At 36.0% G+C, this 20,530-nt stretch overlaps 1 protein-coding gene across 3 annotated transcripts in view; it reads right to left on the reverse strand.

Annotated features, from left to right (window-relative positions):
* The window catches only part of SPAG16 (sperm associated antigen 16), a 347,846-nt gene that overhangs the window by 298,003 nt on the left and 29,313 nt on the right, over positions 1-20,530 (reverse strand). For all 3 annotated transcript variants that reach the window (XM_056496715.1, XM_056496713.1, XM_056496714.1), the window contains exon 10: positions 333-463. In XM_056496715.1, coding sequence (XP_056352690.1) covers positions 333-463 — 131 coding nt within the window. The remainder of the gene's footprint in view (positions 1-332; positions 464-20,530) is intronic.

Here is a 20,530-nt window from a genome sequence, read left to right on the forward strand (position 1 = left end):
ATATTCAGCACTATAATTCAGTTTCCTGGTACCTGAATTTACAGTCATCTCTGGCTTCTGTTTTTATATCTACTAACCAAATCCCACCCTCTCTACCTAAAGGATGAATCTCAATCTGTAAACAGCTCTGCCCAAGTGTTTTACTGTATTTACTCTCCCACTGCATTTCATGATCAGTTTTTCCACTCTCACATCCTTCAGAGAGGAAGTCCCCCTGCTTGCTGCCAGCAATGTTTCAGGTATTTGCATACAGTAAACACTTCTCAATGACCTGTTGTAAATAACACTCCACATGTACATAATCAAATTAATGTACTGTCCATGGTTCCTACCAGCACACGGCGAAGTCGTGCACCTTCAAAATGCTGCTCAGTTGATACTGCCCAGGTTTCAGGGGCTGAGGGGGCTCTTTAGCCTGCTCCAAGTCTGGGGTCCCTTCAGCATCAACAGGGAACTCTGAATCCTGCAGAAAACCAAAATTATTAATTCTCAGAAATGCTCCATAACTTCACAGAACATATCCATTTATATTACTATTTTGAAAAACCAAATTTATCTTCTTTTTCCACTCTGTTTTTTCTCTTCTGTTCAATTTTTATAATGTTTAAATTGCTGCTGTCCTAATTTTATTAATTTTGATACATATTGTTAAAGCTGATTGCAGGCAGAACAACTGAACACTAATAATTAGTTCTTTTCAAATTCTATTTCTACTATTTAAGATAACTGGCCTGACATAAAACACAGGACTAGAACTGGGAAGGAGGGTTTATATCAAACCTCTCAGTGAGATTACTTTCTATTTTTCCATGGCCTGTTTTCTATCCCCATTTTCCATGGGAGGTTAGCTCCATGAGCTGCATCCAGAGGCAAAGCCACTGTATTCTTCAAAAGACTTTTCTTGTAAGTATAATGCCAATAAAAAGTCAAAATATATGTAGCTACTTTACAGCCTCATTTTCCATTGGTGTGGTTTAAGATACTTCCTAAGATTAATCAGCAGACTAGGAGATTTATGACTAGCTCTAATTAACCAAGCTAAATAGCTTTATTAAAAATAGATTGTCATTAAAGAATGTAAGGAGGGTAACCATGCACAATATATTTTAAGGACTGCACTAGTCATTACAAAACCACTTCCCAAGACACCACAGTTTGCTGAAGACCTGGCTGATGGCTTCTGTTTTCAACATTTTAGGATATTCTGCTCTGAGAAACTTTAAAGGAGACTGAAATCACTGTACTCTTTAAAATGCCCATCAAACACTAAGATTAAGGAGGAAATAAAATCACTGTATTTTAATCTGAATAAAAATTCATCAGGGATACACTAAGTCTTTTTAGTATTTGTTTGCACTAAACTTGATAGCAGCCATCCTGTTTCCTGATAATTTGCAGTAATGAGCATAAAGCAAATTTCACAACTACAAAGTAGCAAAAGATTATCTGTTTGTCTTCAATTCCAGAAGCTCTACACACTGCATTGTCCTACAAGGGTGCTATTAACCCAAGCCAAACTCAGACAGATCATTAACTAATGACTTAATGATCAGTAGGAGCACAGCTATTCCAGTCCCAAGACCTGGAAGATATTTTTCAGTGGACTGTGGCTTCAATCACAGGCACAGCCTAACAAAACCACTCCAAAATCCATAGAACAGTGAGGACTTTCAATATTGACTCATATCAGACATCAGTCTTTATTCTCTGAATGGGGAGGAAGACAGAGTCTGGAAATCATGGACAGCAAATGATCAAAATCATCCTTTGCTAACACAGACACTAGCAAGATACCCACATTAGGAAAAAAAAAAAAAAACAAAAGTAATATATCTGGAATATTTATAATTAGGAAATAAATATGTCAAGTAAAAATACATAAAGAATAAAGATTAAAGTAATCTGTCATTGTTAATCCAGCAAGAATGTGTTTGTGGCAAAAGTTCCACATTTTTATACAACTGCATATCAAGTTCTGACTGTGTTCAAGCCATAATATTCTTGAAGATCTCTTGAAGCCAGTTCAAGAAAAATCAATAGATCTTCCAAATTTGGGAACAATTATGATAAGTCTGCATTATTTATTATCCACACACTACAAAATGAGTAAATATATTAACTAAAGGTAAGTACAGTCCCAATATGTGTCAGCTTCCAGAGTTGCCTGGAGGTACTTTCTGTACTTCTTGTCTTACAAAGTTCTACCTTTCAAGATTTACAAATCTGAACAACTCTTATTATAACATAACAAAGGCATAAAGGCAGCATGCTTTTTGCAAATTGTTCTCATTCACTTTCTGGAACACAACCAATTAGTAAATGTTACCAGACTCACTCATTTCATAGTGAAATAAACCTAGGAAAGACAAGGCTCTCTAAATAGAAGTGACAGAAAGTCTTGCATTTTTCAGTAGGAAAAAATACCCAGATACTACTTAAAGAGAGAGTGCTGTAAATGATTGCTGTAACATTAAAAAAAACATAGTAAAAAGAGAATAATTTAAAAACATTAGTTTTTTTAGTAACTCCAATGTATGAATCTGAAATATTTCTGAAACTGTAGCTTTTCAACCCTTTGAATAGGTAATTCTGGATTCTATATGAGCAGGAGACTTGGCCTCAGTTGAGATAATTCATAGCAAGGTTCCCACTGGTGTGAACAGTGGTATCACACTTGTCATGGCCAGATGAAATGCTGATTTCAGTAGCTCCCCAGCACACACCAGGTAGGAGTCACAGTGTGACTTTTTTCCCCAGACACAAATATTTCTCACTGCAGAACAAATGGGGTATTTTTTATCCTAAAAACTGGCTACAACAGAACTGTTCAATAATAATTATATGAAGATATCTCCTCTCCTCTAACAAATTCAGGCAATCAGGTTTTGTTATTTAATCCTTATTCTATTATTTCTAAATCCTAAGGGTAAAAGAGAATCTATTACACAAGTTGAGACCTTGCACAACAAGGCATTGACTGCAAAGTCTGATGTCCCTTCAGCATTGGCAAGGGCCACGTGCAAGCCAAAATTCAGGAGAAGATCCTGAGTGGTAAGGAGCCAAAGCAATACACTCCTTTATCTGTATGTAGGAGACATTTCTACTATGACAAAAATAAAAACCTACCAAGCTTCTCTCTCACATCCATATAAAAGAGGAATTACTGCACTTCCTGCCTGTGACATTAAACATCCTTTTACTCTATCACCAAAGGCAAGGAACATTCAGAAGAGTGTCCTAGGAAGAATCTCTATGAACCAAAACCCTTCTGAATGCATCCTCAGTCACTGACAAGGGTAAATAGTACCTGGTCCCTGACCAAACTGTCCCTCTGACAATACACTCCCTCTGTTATCTATCTTTTGTTTGTTTGGGATTTTTTTGGTTGCTTTTTTTTTCCCTTTTGATTTAGGAGCCTGAACCATAAGTTGATTTATCCCAGATCAAGCTGAAATTCTCTAGGATAGCCTGTAAATTGAACTCATATCTTCTGAGTCTCAAACCATTCCTTAATTTTCCCTTATAAGAAAAAAAAAACCTTGTCTTGATGCAAACTGTCATGCAATTTAGAAAATTTACCCTTAAAGCTATTTGAAATATCTCTTTCCTGTTTTGTCTTGAATTTTTCCAGTAAGACTGCCTTTTCTCTTCCAATAGCAGTGCTCCTCAGAGCAAGTCTACAGCTTTGTTTTTCCTCAAGAAAGACACAGGAGACTCATTTGTCAAAACACACAGAAGACAATGAATAGATAAGTGGAACTGATCTAAATCATCTCAGAGCTGAGAAAAATGTAGCAGAGTTTAATAGAAAACATCCAAATCAGTTTGTCTACATCACAGCTTGGCCTTGTCTACATCATTATTACAGGTAGTGTTAAGTTTCTGCTTACTCAGATGTTAAAAATTGAAGTCAGTTGGAGAAGCAGCTTCACTCTGTAACCATGAACAAGTTCAAACCTTGCTACTTTAATCCTGAAAGAAAACAGTGCAATCTGAAGTGAGGCAAAGCCCATCAGACAGCAAATTAGTGATCACTGTCTTTCAGTGAGGGAGGAGAAGGAGCAACCTTTTCTTTTTGCAAAATTAATGACCATTATCATCAGCAGTTCCAATCTGAAAGCTGTCAAGGTCATCCTAAGGTGCAGTTCAGATGTGCACAAGGAGCACAGTCACAGGTGCTGCTGTACCCATACATTCAATTTAAAAAGCAAATTCTAGATATTTTTTCAGAAATGTGAAGCAATGAAAATTAAGCTCTTCTTAGGGCACAGCTACAGCCTATGTCCAAGACTCAGCAAGACAGCCTAACTTTTATCACTAAATATTTTCAAGGAAATATTCTATTCTCAATTCTCACTCAAGAATCAGCACTGTCTGTGTTTTTCTGTACTTAGAAATGAGTACTGAACTAATCACTGATAGCTATACTGACATACCATTGAAATTCTCTTTCTATTCAAAGTTACAGAGAATTTTAATAATTCTTCACTTATTTTTCCTGAAAAAAATCTGATACACTTATATTATGAAGAACATATTTTAGCTATTTTCATTTTAAACTTGTTTCAATATATTGAAATTTCCATATTTTAGCTTTTAAATATCAAAGCAGTCCCATGAAAGCACTAGGTGTACTCAGAAGCTACTTATTAAATACATAGTTTTCAAAACAGGGCTTGAGTTTTACACTCAGTTTTTGTCCCAACTTCCAAAACAACTTAAGGATTACTAAGAATATGTACATTCGAAATGGGAAAATAAATAAGACATTCCTAAAACACATATATAAAAATAAGATCTTGGCTGTAGATGCTGACAATGAATTAATCTTGCTCCTCAGAATTTCAAAAATAAAGTATATCAAATAAGTGAAAACACTTAGACAGTAAATTAAAGTGTGAGATTTTCAAAACTAATTTATTTTTTGTTGACTATATTGAAAATTATTTGAAGTTCCAAAGTAAATTAAGAAATATTCAAATCTGTTCCTGCTACCCTCTTTCCCATGAAGAAAATCCTGAAATCTGTTCTCTGAGCAGCTCAGTTTGGGGGCACTAGAGGTAGGTTCCTTCAGAAGGAACCAAATGCTGAGCAGGAAAGTATTAAACTAATATTAAAAGCTTTGCTGCAAGAGTGACAGAAAATTGACATCTAATATAGTAGCTGAGCATGATTTTAGTTAATTTTGATATTTTCTGTAATTGAAGGGACAGGGTATCCTTTTCTAGTAGAGTATGAAGAAATGAAGGTATTTAGTGCACCCACTGAGCATAATGCATCAGTAAAATAGTCAGTGGGCAGTGTTGTACAATTAATACTGAAATTCAACTCAATTTCAAAATGCTCCAGTGTCTGTAGTAACCACAATACAACACATTTGCACAGCATTTTACTATGTTAATCATGACCACAATTATTTTATAAACATCTGAAATGTAAGAAAAAGAAGTTGAAAGCAATAGCAGGAGAGTGTAGTAAAGCTTTTATTGCCTGCTCCATTTTGCTTGGCTTGCTAATAAAAACCATAAAACTCAGCTACAAAGGTTGTGGCCACATAACTCCTCCTTATTCAGTTTATAACCCTGAAAATTTTTCCTTTTTTAAATAAAATAAACATGAGGATAATATACAATAGGTAGTAAAAGCTAGATTAATTAAAAAAGCAATGGTAAAACTGTTCTGTCTTCAAATTCAGGGCTAGTGTAGCACTCCAGACAGTTTGTGAACTGGTGCTAATAGTAAATTTGCACTTGAAATTGCTCCTGACAATGTCAGTTTTAAGGCTCTGCCACATCAAGACAAGCCATTGCCTATGCAATAAAATCTAGAAAGCTCCACTACTCAATGTCTAACTATGCCACAGACTCTCAATCACTTTTGGACCAGAGCTCTCATTAGCACTCATTGATAAATACTCTGCAATTATTTTCAACTATCCAAAGGATAAACTTCAAGCTGCTGCACTTCACTAGCTTTGTTTCATTTACTGTGCTATTAAAACCAGATTTGATTAGCCAGATATGATTAATAATCAGAGAGGTTTGAAAAAGTAAGAGGAAGATAACAATTATAGAAAGATCCATCACTGAAATGCAATAGCTCTCTTCCACTCTTCAGCACTAGGGCTTGTTTAACTTTATCACCACTATTTCTGAAAGTAACAGTATAAAATGAAAACACTCTATGCCAAGCATACTGCCCAGCACTACAGAAATAAAACTACTGCAATGTTTCAGCTTCTGCTAAAACTTTAACATTCCTCACAAATGCACAAGTAAATCACATTTCCCTGTGGCTGATGCTGTTAAGGATGAACACAGCACTCCAGAGTGGGGAGTGAAATACAGTATGTGCACTGGAGGCAGCTGCCCAGTGAGCTGCCCAAAGCACTCAGAGTCTTGAGTCATAGGACAAGCCTGGAAGTGTCCCAGGCCAGGCTGGATGGCACTTGGAGCATCCTGGTCTAGTGGAAGGTGATGAGTTTTAAGGTCCCTTCCAACCCAAACCATTCTGGGACTCTGTGACCAGAGAAACACAAAACAGCTCCTTGAGCCTGACCATAGAACAAGAAGTAGTTTTAAGATGTCCTGCACCCACACTGAATGGAAGACAAAGGCTTAAGCTTTATAAAGATGAACAGATAACTTCTCCAGAGAAAGAATAAACCTTAAAAACCTCCAACATTCCTTGAGCACCTGTTCTGTGTTCAAAAGGATATCCATGCTGTACAGAAATCCCCAAGCAGCCTTCTTCCAACACGTCTACCATCCCCTTCTTTTTTATTTTAACCCCTTCTTTTGACTCTTCTCTGTCACAGCAAATTGCATGACCAACAGCCTCTGCAGAGTCAACAAGCTGAGTGAAGAGTCAGAGTAAATTATTCCAGAACACGAATGTACAGTAATTCTGAGTGCTAAGTTCAGTTACAGCCTCAAGAAAGTGATAAAATGATCATTCAGCTTTTAATTTACTACTCCCTCATAGTGGGAATTGAGTTTAATACATGCAATTGAAATTAATTTCTTAATTTAAAATTATTACAACTCCAAGGTACAAAGTCTATACCAGTACTGATTTTAAATATCTACTTCTGGTTACTTTTAACAGCAGTTATGAGTGTAAGTTTATCACATGTGAAAGAATAAATCCAGTATTATTTTAGTGGTAGTAATTTCCAGTTTGTCACCCTGATTCTCATCATCATCTCATCACCACATCATAACAACAGAACATGTTCTTGTTTGTTTTTCAAAACAGCATTACGTGTCTCACAGATAATTAAACAATATGTCCATACAATAGAGATGTACACACAGCTACATATATAACTTAATCTTCCATAAACAACTGCAAACACTGTTACCAAACTCAGCTGGATCATTTTTACAAGAAGTGAAAGAACATCTATGAAAATGCTGCAATAAATTATCATGATATGAGGCATGCAATTGATTTTCATGGCAGTTTTCTAGGTCACAAATAACCATGTGCTATTCCCAAAGATGTTCCCTATCCCTTCCTTCAAGAGGGCCTGTGTTTGAAAATCAACCACATTTATGATCAATGCTAAATTAAAAAACACTGCAATAAAATATAGAAACCTCTTCCAATTATAATTTTATTTAGTACATTTAAATTTTGATTATGGTGCAATTAAATGTCAGCAATAGTTTAAGCTACAGCAGCACATACTGTATATGCCACACAATTCATCATGTTAAGGAGAAAATGCTGATTAAATGACAGACATCAAGTTACTTCAGTTTTCTGACATACTATATGTTGCAATATCATATTTTTATATTTTTTAAAATTTTCATAGTGATTAATATTAATTTCTTTACCAGAGAAGTCTCCTATAGAAAAATAAACTAAAAATCTAGATGGTTTCTTGATTTTCTCCAACAGAATATGAGTACAAACAATACAAGACTATCTAGAGATGTTGAAGAGGGCAGTTCACCTGAATTCATTCAGATTTTATTCCTAGACATGTACTGTGAAACATGTACAAAACATGTACATTTATTCCTAAACATGTACTGTGAAAGCCTGTGGAAAAACTCCTTTTTTAATGATTTCTTTTGACATGATCTCACCTGCACTTCTAACAAGAAAATAAAATCTGTTCTCAAAGGCTCTCCTACCACTACTAATATCCAAACAGAGATGCTAGAGATGCAAATAAGTTCTAAATTTTGCCATTCTTTTATTAATTTTCCAAATATTAACAAGCAAGTTTGATTTTTCCTCAAATTACTGTTCTGCATCTCAGGCACTGTTGGGAAGCTCAGAAGCTGTGTTTACATTCTCAGTAGCCTGGATACACTAATTTCTGCCAGGACCAAAGTACCCACTGTAATCATCTCAATAACTGTTATAAGGCACCCAGGGTTTGCAGAGGTCTGTACATCACTACAATGAACTGGTAAACACATTCAGGGGCCATTAATTATTGATTTATTTGCACTTATGCATTACAGATGCCGTCCATGTTCCCCCCCATGGCACTTCATCATCCTGACTCCATTTCAGGACAGCCAGTAACCATTATCCCAAGCTGCACATAATGAGAAATAATGAAAACAAAGCTGTAAGAGTACTCTGACATGCAGGTACAAAGCTATCAGCTTGTCAATACTGCAGAGAAATGGATTCTTTCTAATAAAGAGCTAATTAATTGATTACTGTACTTGTAAGCAATAAGTACTTTATCAAACAGTAATAAAGCTGGTTATCTATCACTGTTAACCACCAGAAAGATTTTCAGCACTGCAGGAAGTGGATACAGCAGAATATGAAAGAGGTGCTGCCAGGCTGCCTTCACAAACCTGCCAGCAGTGAAACTGAAACTGCTAAAAAGTGCCTTAAAGTGTGAGGAAGTCAGTCTGCTCTAGATTCAGCAAGGCAGATTAGGAAACCAGACCCAAAATGTCTGTAATTGATTCTGGACCATATAAAACCCAGGCCTCTGAACTTCCTTGAACTAGATTTCTACTTGAGCTAGACACAGCTTTAAAAAAATCCATTATTTAGAAATTGTCAATTTTTTCAAGACTGAAGGATTGACTGTAACTGCCAGTATATTTAAGAAATGCCTAACTACATTCTCTATCAAAAAGCAACTCTAACCCAGAATGTCCTTAGATTCAATTTTCATCTATTAAATTCTATTTATCTGCTAAGTAAACACTTCTTCTGAGAGTACATTTTGTCCCTTTTATCACAGCCAGTGATGAAGAACACCCTAATTAAGCTGTTCTAGTTGAAGATTACCCTGCTCATTGTAGGGGGGTTGGACTAAATAGCTTTTAAAGGCCCCTTCAAAGCCAATGATTCCTTGAACTTTAAAAGCACAGTAAAAAAGTGTATTTTTATTTCTCTTTCATTTACCAAGTGAACTAGACTTCCCCTCCTCATTTTCCTGATCTCCTAGAAAAAGATCTCATCAGTGTGTCATTGATAAATTTATCAGTAACTCTAACTCAAATACAAATCAGATTTTTGAGATCCTTTTTTTACACCAAGTCACACAGAAAAATGCTAAATAATTTATAAGAAAAAAAAAAAATCTCTGCATACTTGATTATTCTCCATTTAAGGCTTCATGTCAAACTTGAATATACTAGTAACATTAATTACATTATTTTTTTTCCAATTCCACAACTTTATCTTCTATAGTAATGGGATAATTTACATTGATATTAGTGCTGATTACTTCTAGTGTTCAGTTCTATTATTTTGTTTCTCCACTTCTTGAGTCACCTTTTACATTTTAAACATAGTTTTGAAAGTAACCACAGATTGCTGGCACAATCTCCCCTCGACAATTTCTTACAACAGAAGCAGACGAAAAAGCAGAGTAAGTTTATCACCACCTGACTCCCAAGTTACAAAATTGAAACACTGGGTTTTCAAGTGGGATAGCAGAAACTACAAGATTTTATTCAATTCTTGAAACCTAGCCCATGTACTCTCAATAGAAAGGCAATTTGTTCATGTGGGTTAGGACAGATGGCATGGGGACCTAAAATGAATTTTACCCTGACAAACAGCAACTGTTTACCCAATGGATCTGTTCTTTTTCTGTATTCAAAATCATATATCCTTAGTAAGAATGTAAGTAGCTCTTTTTATTGCTTTTTATTACCATTAGTCCCTCAAATCCACATCCCAATTTTGAGATGGAACTAGGGGCTATTTTGTCTTCTTTTTGGTCTCTCTCCAAACCTGTTCATGTACAGAAGTTCTCTGTTCCACCCCCTCTGGCCAAGTCAGAGGGGATATCTGAAAACAATTCTCCCCAACTGGGCAGATACAAGACAACTTGTCATTCCATTCTAAATTTAGGCACTTGGGCACTACCATAACAGCTGCAAAGCTTTTATTGGAGAGGTCAAATTTCACTCACCAGTAGCTACAGCACAGGATGAGTGTGAAGATTGTGCTTTACTAATTTTTAAGACTGCTGTATATCAATATTTGTATATGGACTCAGACAGTGATGGTACCAGCCAGGATTGAGACACAAATGGGTAAAACCCCACAGAATTCACTGACCACAGTTTTGAGCCTGATGCTTGAAGAGACACCACCAGAAATCTACAACAGAAAGGGATACAGCCCAACAATATCCAGAAAAATTGACAATTTATCTGAGCACAGGCTGCACCCCCACCGTTCTAATTCATGGATAGAGATAACTCTGGATAAAAATAAACTAAAGACAATCTGAAGGTAAGAGGAGTGAGATGCTAGTGAGAAAAAGCAGCCTTAGAAGCAAACACTCCAATTCTGCAGTAGAGCACACAGGGCTTAGCAGCATACAAAATCAGCTTGAAGAAAAATGAAATAAGTAAATTGTGCAAACAGGGCACATCTCTCAGCTTTTTAGCAAACTACCCTTTCAATTTATTTTAACTATCCTCATATATTAAATTATTACTTTTGTTTCCTCCATCTACTCCTCTAGCAAAGGCTTTTTCTTCTAACTTTCTCAATTCTTGAGAATTTACAGAGGCTCAAACCCTCCCTTGATCCCTGATGCCCTGCCCATCCAATTATGCCTAACTGCCCTTTGAATGTGCCTGAGCAGGGAGGACTCTCCCTTATCCACTGCAATAACACACAAAAATGTAATTAATTCTAAATCTGAATTTCACTCCAACTTGTATTGTATGAAATGACCTATTTCAGTAAATGTCCAATTCCTACCTCATTTTGTTGGCATCTTTCTCTGTAACTTTAGTAAAAGCTTTAGGATAACAATCCACCTTAACACATTCCACTTTAGAGCAAACCCAAGTGCAAAGGAGTAGGCAAATTACATTTCCCTTGCCAAAGTTCTCCCAGGATCAGAAATCCTATCATTCTTTGTTGATTTCACAACACACAAATTCCTCTACCGTTTTCCATACACAAATTGCCTTTTTCCCCCCTCTACTTTCTGTCCTCTAAAACTCTAAATCATAACCTTCTCTCCCCTTACTGATGATCTGCAATCTGTATCATTGCCTCATTCTTTCTTGACTTGCAGCTCACAGTCACCTGCCATGCTCTTACTGGACTTTCACTCTTATTTCCTTTCCAGCTTCCATGCATTCCCAGCTATGTGGAAAATTCTGTGGAACATAATTATTCCAGTTATGCACAAAGGGAGAACCTGCACTGCCACCTTTCCCATTTTAAGTCCCACTCCCAACTAGCATGCATTTCAAAGTGTTCTGCCTCACCTGCCAGTTCTTTCTTTTATCTTTCATTTCTACCCTCAGTTGTCACATCAACACCTCATTTGTTGTTCTTGTGCTTCTGCCTCCCCTCTGCAGGTATTGAAGGCAATAATTGCCAAGAGTAAAACTAAAAAGCCATCATCACCTTTTCTACTCAAAGGAACTGCAGTTACTAAAAGCATTTAAAGTTGTTTTTAGAAAACTTTCCTACGTGATCACAGCTATTACTGCACATCAGACACAAGGCCTGTAATGTTTAAGTCATAAACTGCACCACTGGACAGCCTTTGTACTTGCCCTGAAGGAAATCCTAATAAACTCTCCAACTTCCAGCTCCAAACTGATGAAAAATTCAGTAATACTCTGCCTCCAGACCAGATGGAGAATTTGACTGAAATCACACTGGCAATTTCTTAGATATTAAATAACCTCTTTTGTTGTTGTTGTTGTTTTTGTTGGTTTTTTTGTTGTGCTATGGAAGAAAATAGAGGATCCACACAGGACTGCATTTCAACTACATAAAGTAATGCTCACACACATCAGACATCATTCCTCTCAATTTCTGACATTCCCACAATTAAAGGCACACATCCTTACTCTGGAATAGAAAAAGCTTACACTTCATATATACTGGTAATGAAATTCAAAAAAGGGATTATGGCATCTCTGATCATTCTCTCAGGATTATATTCTGACCAATAGTTTCTTAGAACTATTTTATTTATTCATAACAAAAACATTTAAACCACATTTTAAAATTAAGAAACCTCTTATAAAAACACCTATTCTACATTCAATTACTAACAAACTATCTAGAAAGACTATCAAGACTAAAAAAACTTCTAGCTCTTTCCCAGGTGTCAAGTCTTGTACTGAAAGTCAGACATGTTACTGCAATGAGGGGACCCTAAAATGAAATTCAAGGGGTTTGATGCCTCTTTTGAGTCTCAAATTATTGAAACAAAACAAACAAAAACAAAAAGAAAAACAAAAAAAGAAAACCCACCCACAAAAAAAAAATGTTGCAAGAGTATAATTAATAGAGGTTAATTAATCATGTTTGAGAAGCAGGGTCCTAACTCCATATTTCTATGCTTAAATTAGGCTTAAATTAGGTGTTGAATTTTTATCACCCAAGATATTACTGCTAATACAAACACACTATTTGTGTGCCTGTAATTTTAATACTGCTAAGTCACATTTCTGGAGGCTTCTATCAAACTGATGGGTGAAGTCTCTCCAAAAATTTCTTATTCTAAATCAGAATCTAAAGAAAATGTAAAGAATAAAGCAGAAGATGCATTGCTGTAATTAGAGAAAATCGAAATCACTTGAAAATTTCAGGGTTTTTTCTTCTTAATTAGAGGATTAAAACATTTCAGTCATAAGACTGCACAAAGGACATGGGGATGAAACAGCACAGATTTACCTGGATATTTCCTCAGAGGGCTGGGGGGAAGAAACAACCCCAAAGAGCAAACTTCAAAGTAACAGCTGAGAGCAGCAGTTCAAATTTCTATAGAAAAACCACTGCATGGAAGGTGTAGATATACAGCCATCTTTTTTTGCACTGACACCTACTATATATATATATGTATATATATAAATGTACTTGCAGCTTGCATGCACACTTTAGCAGAAAGGTAAAATGCAGTGATTCATGGAGCAGTAAGTCTTTATCACAGCAGTAGAATTACAGCTTTCTCAAACCCAAATTCCCCCAAAACACAGCCTTATTGTATTATCTGAGCAGGACTGGAGAAAACCCTTCAACACAATATTCAGAAGATAACTGCAGAAGAAATGCATGGTATGAAAGCCCTCTGTAGAGGCAAATTCTGACCATTGTTCAATAAACCTACACTTACTGAACTCCTCTACAATTCCAGCAGCATTCTCTCTCAGATGTAGAAAAGCTGTGAGGATTCTGTAAGAATCTTCACAAAATTGAAATTCCCCCCTAAAATTGTCATCTACTCTGGAGTGAATGGGAAAAGATTTCCTGGAACGCACTGCTCTAAGAGCCAGCAGATCCTGGGCCTCATACATGATAATGCAGACCCTAGCACTGAAGAGCATGGATTTGAACCCACAGTCATCCTGCCCATCCCATCATTCCAAGAGAAAACAAGAACCACCAGGAAAACGGATTCTTTTCTGCAAAGAATGGAAGAAGAAGAAGGGAGAAAAGAAAATAGTGGCAGGAAATTGGAACTTTGTCATTGACAACATTAGATCTGTTTAATAATCTGATTATTATGATACTAATTACCAAAGTAATTTACAGTACAACACTCTATAATGATAGCTGACTCTAAACAGAAGCTGGCTTTTTGCACTTAGAAAATTTATTAGACAGTATTATCTGCCCTTAAGTTCCCAGAAGCATTTAGGCATCTAATGTACCTTCCAACTCAATCCCCTTTATGATTCCATGACTTATTCCTACTAACTTCCATGGCAGGGAATCTGGACACCTTTGCAGAGCTTTAAATACTAATAACTGCTAAATGCATGGACACTATTTTCAGGAAAAAAATCCTGAAATATGAAAACCCTTTGGTAGATGGCATCCAATGATTGGATGTGCAGCCATAAGAAGACAATGCAAACTACAAGTACATCAACCTCTCACAGGCAGAAACTTGTGTGGCTAAAAATAATTGCCAAATTAGAGTTGATACAGACTCACCAAAAAGAGAGCACTAATAAAATCAAATCTCAGGTGTGTTATGACTGGAACAATGCAGTGACATGCTAAAGTGATGCTCAAATACACTTGGCTGCAAAGAGGGGCTAAAAGGTTACTCTTGCCTTGTTTCCTCTCATTAGCTTTGTTACAGCTACTTACTCCTGACAGGAAATTCATGATGAATTAATTCAATTAGTAAAAAGATCTTTAAAAGTAATAAACTCAGGATTTGTAATGTGAGGAACAACCACCTCCAAATCTCTGATTTAGAATTTTTCCTGATGTTCATAAATTATTAAAAACCCAGACTTTTTAATAGAAAGAGACAGAAAAGGACCACTTCAGAAGGTATAAAATGTGAGGCAGTCTGGAGCCTTGCAGAGTAGCTGCTAAGAACAGTCCCCTGCACAGGTGTTGGCATGTTGTGACTAAGCTCCCAGTCACAGCCTTGGCACAGCCAGCCTCTTTTACTGCCACTGAAGCTCTCCACTCACACACATTACCAGATGGTGGCTAGAAGCTTACTCTGTGTGTATCTAGACAAAAATGGAAATAAACTACACAGACTGTAAAGAGCTCCTTGCTATGACTCCCAGACCAAAAATCACTTAGCACCAAGGCTAACAATATATGTAAAGTATATTAGCTTGTGTGGTTGTGTTTTTAAAAACAATGCAGGAGTTATCAAATACAACACAATTATCCTTAAATGTGTCCAAATATTGTCAGCCTTCCCCCTACCAGTCTTTTTATAAACTGTGTAATAAAACATTTAATTAGTACATAATAGACTGTCTTCCATTAAAATAGAACAAAACTCTGTAAATAAACAATTATGCCAACAAAGCCCTGTCAGCTTTTCTACATTGTTATTTCCCAAATTATTTTAGCCTGGGTGGATTTCTGAGATCAAAGCAAGCCTGAACACACTTCAGTGGCAGAAATTGGTCATGAACTATGAGTTTGGAGGGGCAGGATCAGAGCAAGGGAAGTTTAGCCAACAACAGAAAAGGAGCAGCACAATAAACAGCTGCCAAAGCCTTTTAGTCTGGAACTCTAGAGAACATCTCTTTCCAATTACTATTACTTGGACAAAACCAATCACTCAACAACTGACTGTACATCAAAAAAAAAAATCCAGGTAAAATACACTCAAAATGAAGATTCCTCTCTCAAAGAATATTTTTTAAAAGTAATCTCCTACTTCATCTCTATCATTATTACTATTTTTCTCATTTGCAATATTGAAAAACCAAGGCCAGTATCTTCACATTTACCAACTCTGTGATCTATGTCAGAACATACAACTGAGGTATTCTTAAGAATTAAATTGCCATGACTGTGTGCTGCTCTTTGATTATTTATCTGCTGGGCTCAAGCCAGGGCATGCAAACCATGTAGCAGAGAACAATTTCTACACCAAGTGTGAAGGAGACCTGTGAATTCCTCTGCTATTGCTAATATCCTTTCCAGCCTGAGACATGTCACAACTATGTGCATTGCTCCTGAATTATCTACAAGAGTTAAGTAGTCTGAACAGAATTTTAAAAAAATAATTATTACACACCAGAAGTATGGAAATATACTGCAGACATTTTCATATTAACAAGTACCATTGGTATACTGAATTTTTTTGATGACTAAAAATTTTCAAAATACTATGAACTGTGATTTTGCATAGTGATTTTTTCTTGTTTCTTTTTTTGTGAGAATGAACTCTTGAGAGATTTACATGACAGCAAATCTCAGTTTCTGCTGTACTGCTTCAAGAAAACAATTTCTTTGCAGGTGCTACAGAAACATGAGGAAGGTTTGCTTTCTACAGTGAGTGAGGCACATGCCAGTTAGTCCACCTCCACTTTCCCTGGTTTTGGTGCAGTGGTGAAAACCTTCCATGCTAGACTCTTAGAGGCACCTCCTCCTTTCATTCTGACTTGTGAACAGATAAAATTTCATAATCTAAGAAGCAGTCATTTTTGTGTTTCTGTTTCTACTGAAGTCATCAGGATTTTTATGGAAAACTTTAGCAGTGTTATGCTTCACCCCCAAAATATAAACTCTGCACAGGTAGTGTGCCTGTCTGGCTCTTGCTCTTTGAAATTCATGAGCACAGTTAGTGGACTGGTTCTGGCAAGCATCTGTGTTTCTACAGATCTTATGTTTCCCAAAGCAATCCCACCAGAGGTCCTGATGTCTTTATTTAATCAACAGGTTAGAAAACTGGGTTAGTTCCAGAAATAAGGCATCAGAAAATATGGGCATGTTTAAATGTACTAGAATTTTCCGTGGTTAAGCAATAATCTAAAATAGTGGGTGTGAGATTAGCATCTCTTCCAGATGGAACAATAGTACTTTTTCACTTCACATTTCCTGGATCTATTATTTCTCCCTTAATAAAGGATTCCAGCTTGGATAGTGCATGTGAATTACTGCTTAGGATGTTAGAAATAAATAGCAGAGGGAATGATGAATGTGGAGAGTGCAAAGAGGTAAGTCAAAATTGTGTTTGAAACAGAAGAGACAGAAGTCTGTCCTGTAGTGCACATTTATTGAACTACAGTTCTACTTCAATGTATTGAATTAAAATAGTGTATTCTTATTCAAGTGTTTAGGTGTCTTAAGCATTTATTCCCATCAAAAGGATGAGGTATAAAGGAGAGCCTTCCCTTCCTTAGGTGAATTTCTGTGATAGTTTGAATCAAGCTTTTGTGGTGCCTCATCTCATCTGACCTTTATCAGAAGATCTTTTAAGTTTTGCTCTGTGTTATGTAACTTAGATTCTTTCTTACATTGATTCAGTGTGAATGAACATGAACATCTACTGAAAAGTGTTCCATAAGTCATTTAAATGTTTTATTGGGAAGAGTAAAATTGATCTATACTTACTGAGATTATGAGTAATTTAAATTCTCTTTATACCACAAAGGAAGTAGGAGTCAGAGTATAGTGGTTTTGATTAAACCAGGGAGAAATACCAATTAATTGTAGTAGTTTTGGTTCACCAATCTGAGTTTCCCGTCCAATGCACCAATTAATGTAGAAGGTCTAGTGCTGGCCAAATGCCAGTGCACCCACCAGATATATTTACTCATTTTCTGCTGTGAGATAAGGATTAGGAAAGCAAAGCAGCTCAAACTTTAAAGGGTATAAAGAAAACTTTATTACCAGAATTACAAGAAAAAAAAAAAAAAAGAAATGAGAATAAACCTTCAGAACAATTCTTCTTCCCCACACCCTCTTTTCTTTCCAATTGATAGTGTAAAGAGACAAAACCTGCAACTTTTAGTTTGCCACCTCTAAAATAGTGAGCTTTCTTCAGTTCCCTTAAGGAGAAAAGTCTCTCTTGCCATGCCATGGGGACTTCTCCACAAGAAACAGTTTTCTCATGGCAAATCAGTAGCCCAGGAAAGGAAAATCTGTTTGCAGCTTTCCCACAGCTGCTTCTTTGGGCCATGTCAAATTATGGAGTACTATTTTAAGGATGAACTGTTCTAGCATAAAAGCAAAAGTTCTCTTCATCCATCTCTGGGAAACAGAGGTTTTCTTCTATTCCTGGGGCAAGTTTCTCATCTCTCTCATTTCTATGTGGTCAAATTATTTCAACACCTGCTTATTTCAACACTGGTGCCTCTGCTCACAGCTGTGTTAAAATACTACATCCCCCCAATGCATTTCCATGAATTACATGGAAAAAAGCAAAGTCTGATATATTAAATATATCTTCATCATAGCCTTATAAAAGAACTTCAGCCCAAGATTAAGGCATCTCCTCAATCCCCTCCCATCTAGAATTTGGCTCCTCAGACCTCTCTCAGGTAACTCTGATTCCTTTTCTTATAGGCAGCTTCACACAGTACTGATTGAGCATGAATTTGGTCAGTTCCATGTGAGGAACATACAGAAGAAATAAATGCAGTTGAGATCCTGTGTTTGCATATGCATGTACAACAAAATAGAGAAAAAGAATGTGGAAAATCTTGGTAAAATTCTCTGTCTAGTATTGCCAAGTCTGTTTCAGTAAATGTAAATGAACTTTTAAAGCTTACAAAAGTCTAGTTATCCAATTAATAAGTTCAGGCACTAGGATTATATCCCATTCAGTAAAAAGCTACTATATTGTCATGAGATTGTATCCTTGAGACAAAATTATAAATGTTTGTATTACCTGTACTGTTACATAGCAGTGAACTATGGTGATGGAAATGATTTAACATCTCTTCTGTGTCTGGGAGCTAAACAGTGATCTAACAAATGCCTGTGCTTTTAACAGATGCAAATATGAGTCATAGCTGAGCTAGAATATTTGCTTCAAGGACAGACATATATTGTGCTATTGCAATATCCTGTAAAAGCTCACATGTCATTCAAAACACAGAGTCCCTTTGATGTGACGTTTATCACTGAAACAGTGGGTGAAAAAGCAACCAGATTTTTTTTTCTAAGAGAATGCATTATGCTGATTTTACAGTCTTTGTTATGAGACTGAATTAAATTGTAGTAACAGACAATTAATCTAAACTATTTACATATCTGGCCCTTAATAAGCCAGTATCAATAGCATAAGTAGTCTTAGATTAGGAATGTGTATAGAGCACTATTTTAAACATTTAAATTAATTAAAATGCACTCACAGGTCATTAAAATTGTAGAGAACCTTTGATAATGTGAATTTCATTATGCTCTTGAAAACTTTCCTATTTTTATTCTTTCAGGTTCCTTTCAGAGTACAATTGCTTTTATAAGTTCTTAGCAGGACAATTGCAGCTTCTTTATGTTCCCTAAATTCTATTTCTACATACATTACAACCCAGTTTAATTTTCTGAAGCTTTATTTGGTGTAAAACTTTATCTAAAGGTGTGTTGGACACTTCTGGGTTGAGGAATTATCTGTTCCCGTGGAACAGATTTTACAATTTTGACCACTGTGTATATTAAAAATAGAGAAGTAAAATCCAGTGATCATACAGATATGGCTTTTGTAATTAATAAGACTTTGGGTTGAAATATCACATGGGTACATGTATTACAGTGAAGTTTCTTCTCAGTTCTATGGAAAAAAGACTACAAAATTTACAAGAACTGCTGTTCCCTTGCTCTCAAGTAGAAGGGGAGATGAAACCAAGTGATTACTTAATCAGGTTACTGAGCTGGAATATAAATTAGCACAGGTGTATTGGGGACAGAATTGGAAAGATAGTCCCAAAGTAGTTAGGAAGGGTCATAAATGAAACAGACAATCACTTTGTGTTTGTAATAATGTGGCTGAGAAAGCACTGATTTGATATTCAGAAGAGAGTAGGTGACTGACAGATAATACTAGGAATACTTTATTTCTACAGCCCTTCCCTGGGATAATAAAACTGCAGACATGAAGCTGAGAAAATTAATACAAGTTACCCAAATATAAGACTGCAGCCTAGAGATGGGAAAAGAAAATAAAATGTCTGTGTTTCAAATAAGATAAAAAGTAAAAGCTAAGAAATCATAGACTAGACAGTATAACTGACATTCCTAAGGAAGTTGGCAGTGTAACTGAAATTTTACTCAATATCTGCAAGAAACTAGGGAAATAATTATCTGGGGAAATGGGTTTTGAAGGAAAAAATTGTTTAAATCCAGTCTGTATTGCATCCATGGAAGGATAAGAGGTACCATGGATAACATACAAGAGAACTTAGGTTTTAAAAAGGCTTTGGATACTGTCTCACAGATTTATGAACAACTGTGGAAATTTGGAAGGGCATATATTTTTTTTTAATTAATGGAAAATAGATTAGGAACATGCACATATACTGAAGAAGGGTATTTTTTTATTTATTTTTTGCAGGGATGCATTGTCCTTAATAATCTGGAATATGGAACAGAAAATAAGCTGACAGAATTTGCAGACCAAGTTTAGTGGGGCTAGAACAGAAAATGCAGGTGAGGACAGGAGTGGAATTCCAAACCTGACCTGTTGGAGAACTGATCTAAGAAATAACAGACAATGTAAGAAGAGGTACAAAACTCTGCCTTTAAAAAAGGATCCAATTTACAAATAGAGATCAAGAAGATTAGAAAGAGTTGATCATTGGCTTTTAATTAGTCTCCAGGGTATATTGTATAAAAC

Source organism: Oenanthe melanoleuca, chromosome 7 (genome assembly GCF_029582105.1).
Source record: "Oenanthe melanoleuca isolate GR-GAL-2019-014 chromosome 7, OMel1.0, whole genome shotgun sequence".
Taxonomy (NCBI): Eukaryota; Metazoa; Chordata; class Aves; order Passeriformes; family Muscicapidae; genus Oenanthe; species Oenanthe melanoleuca.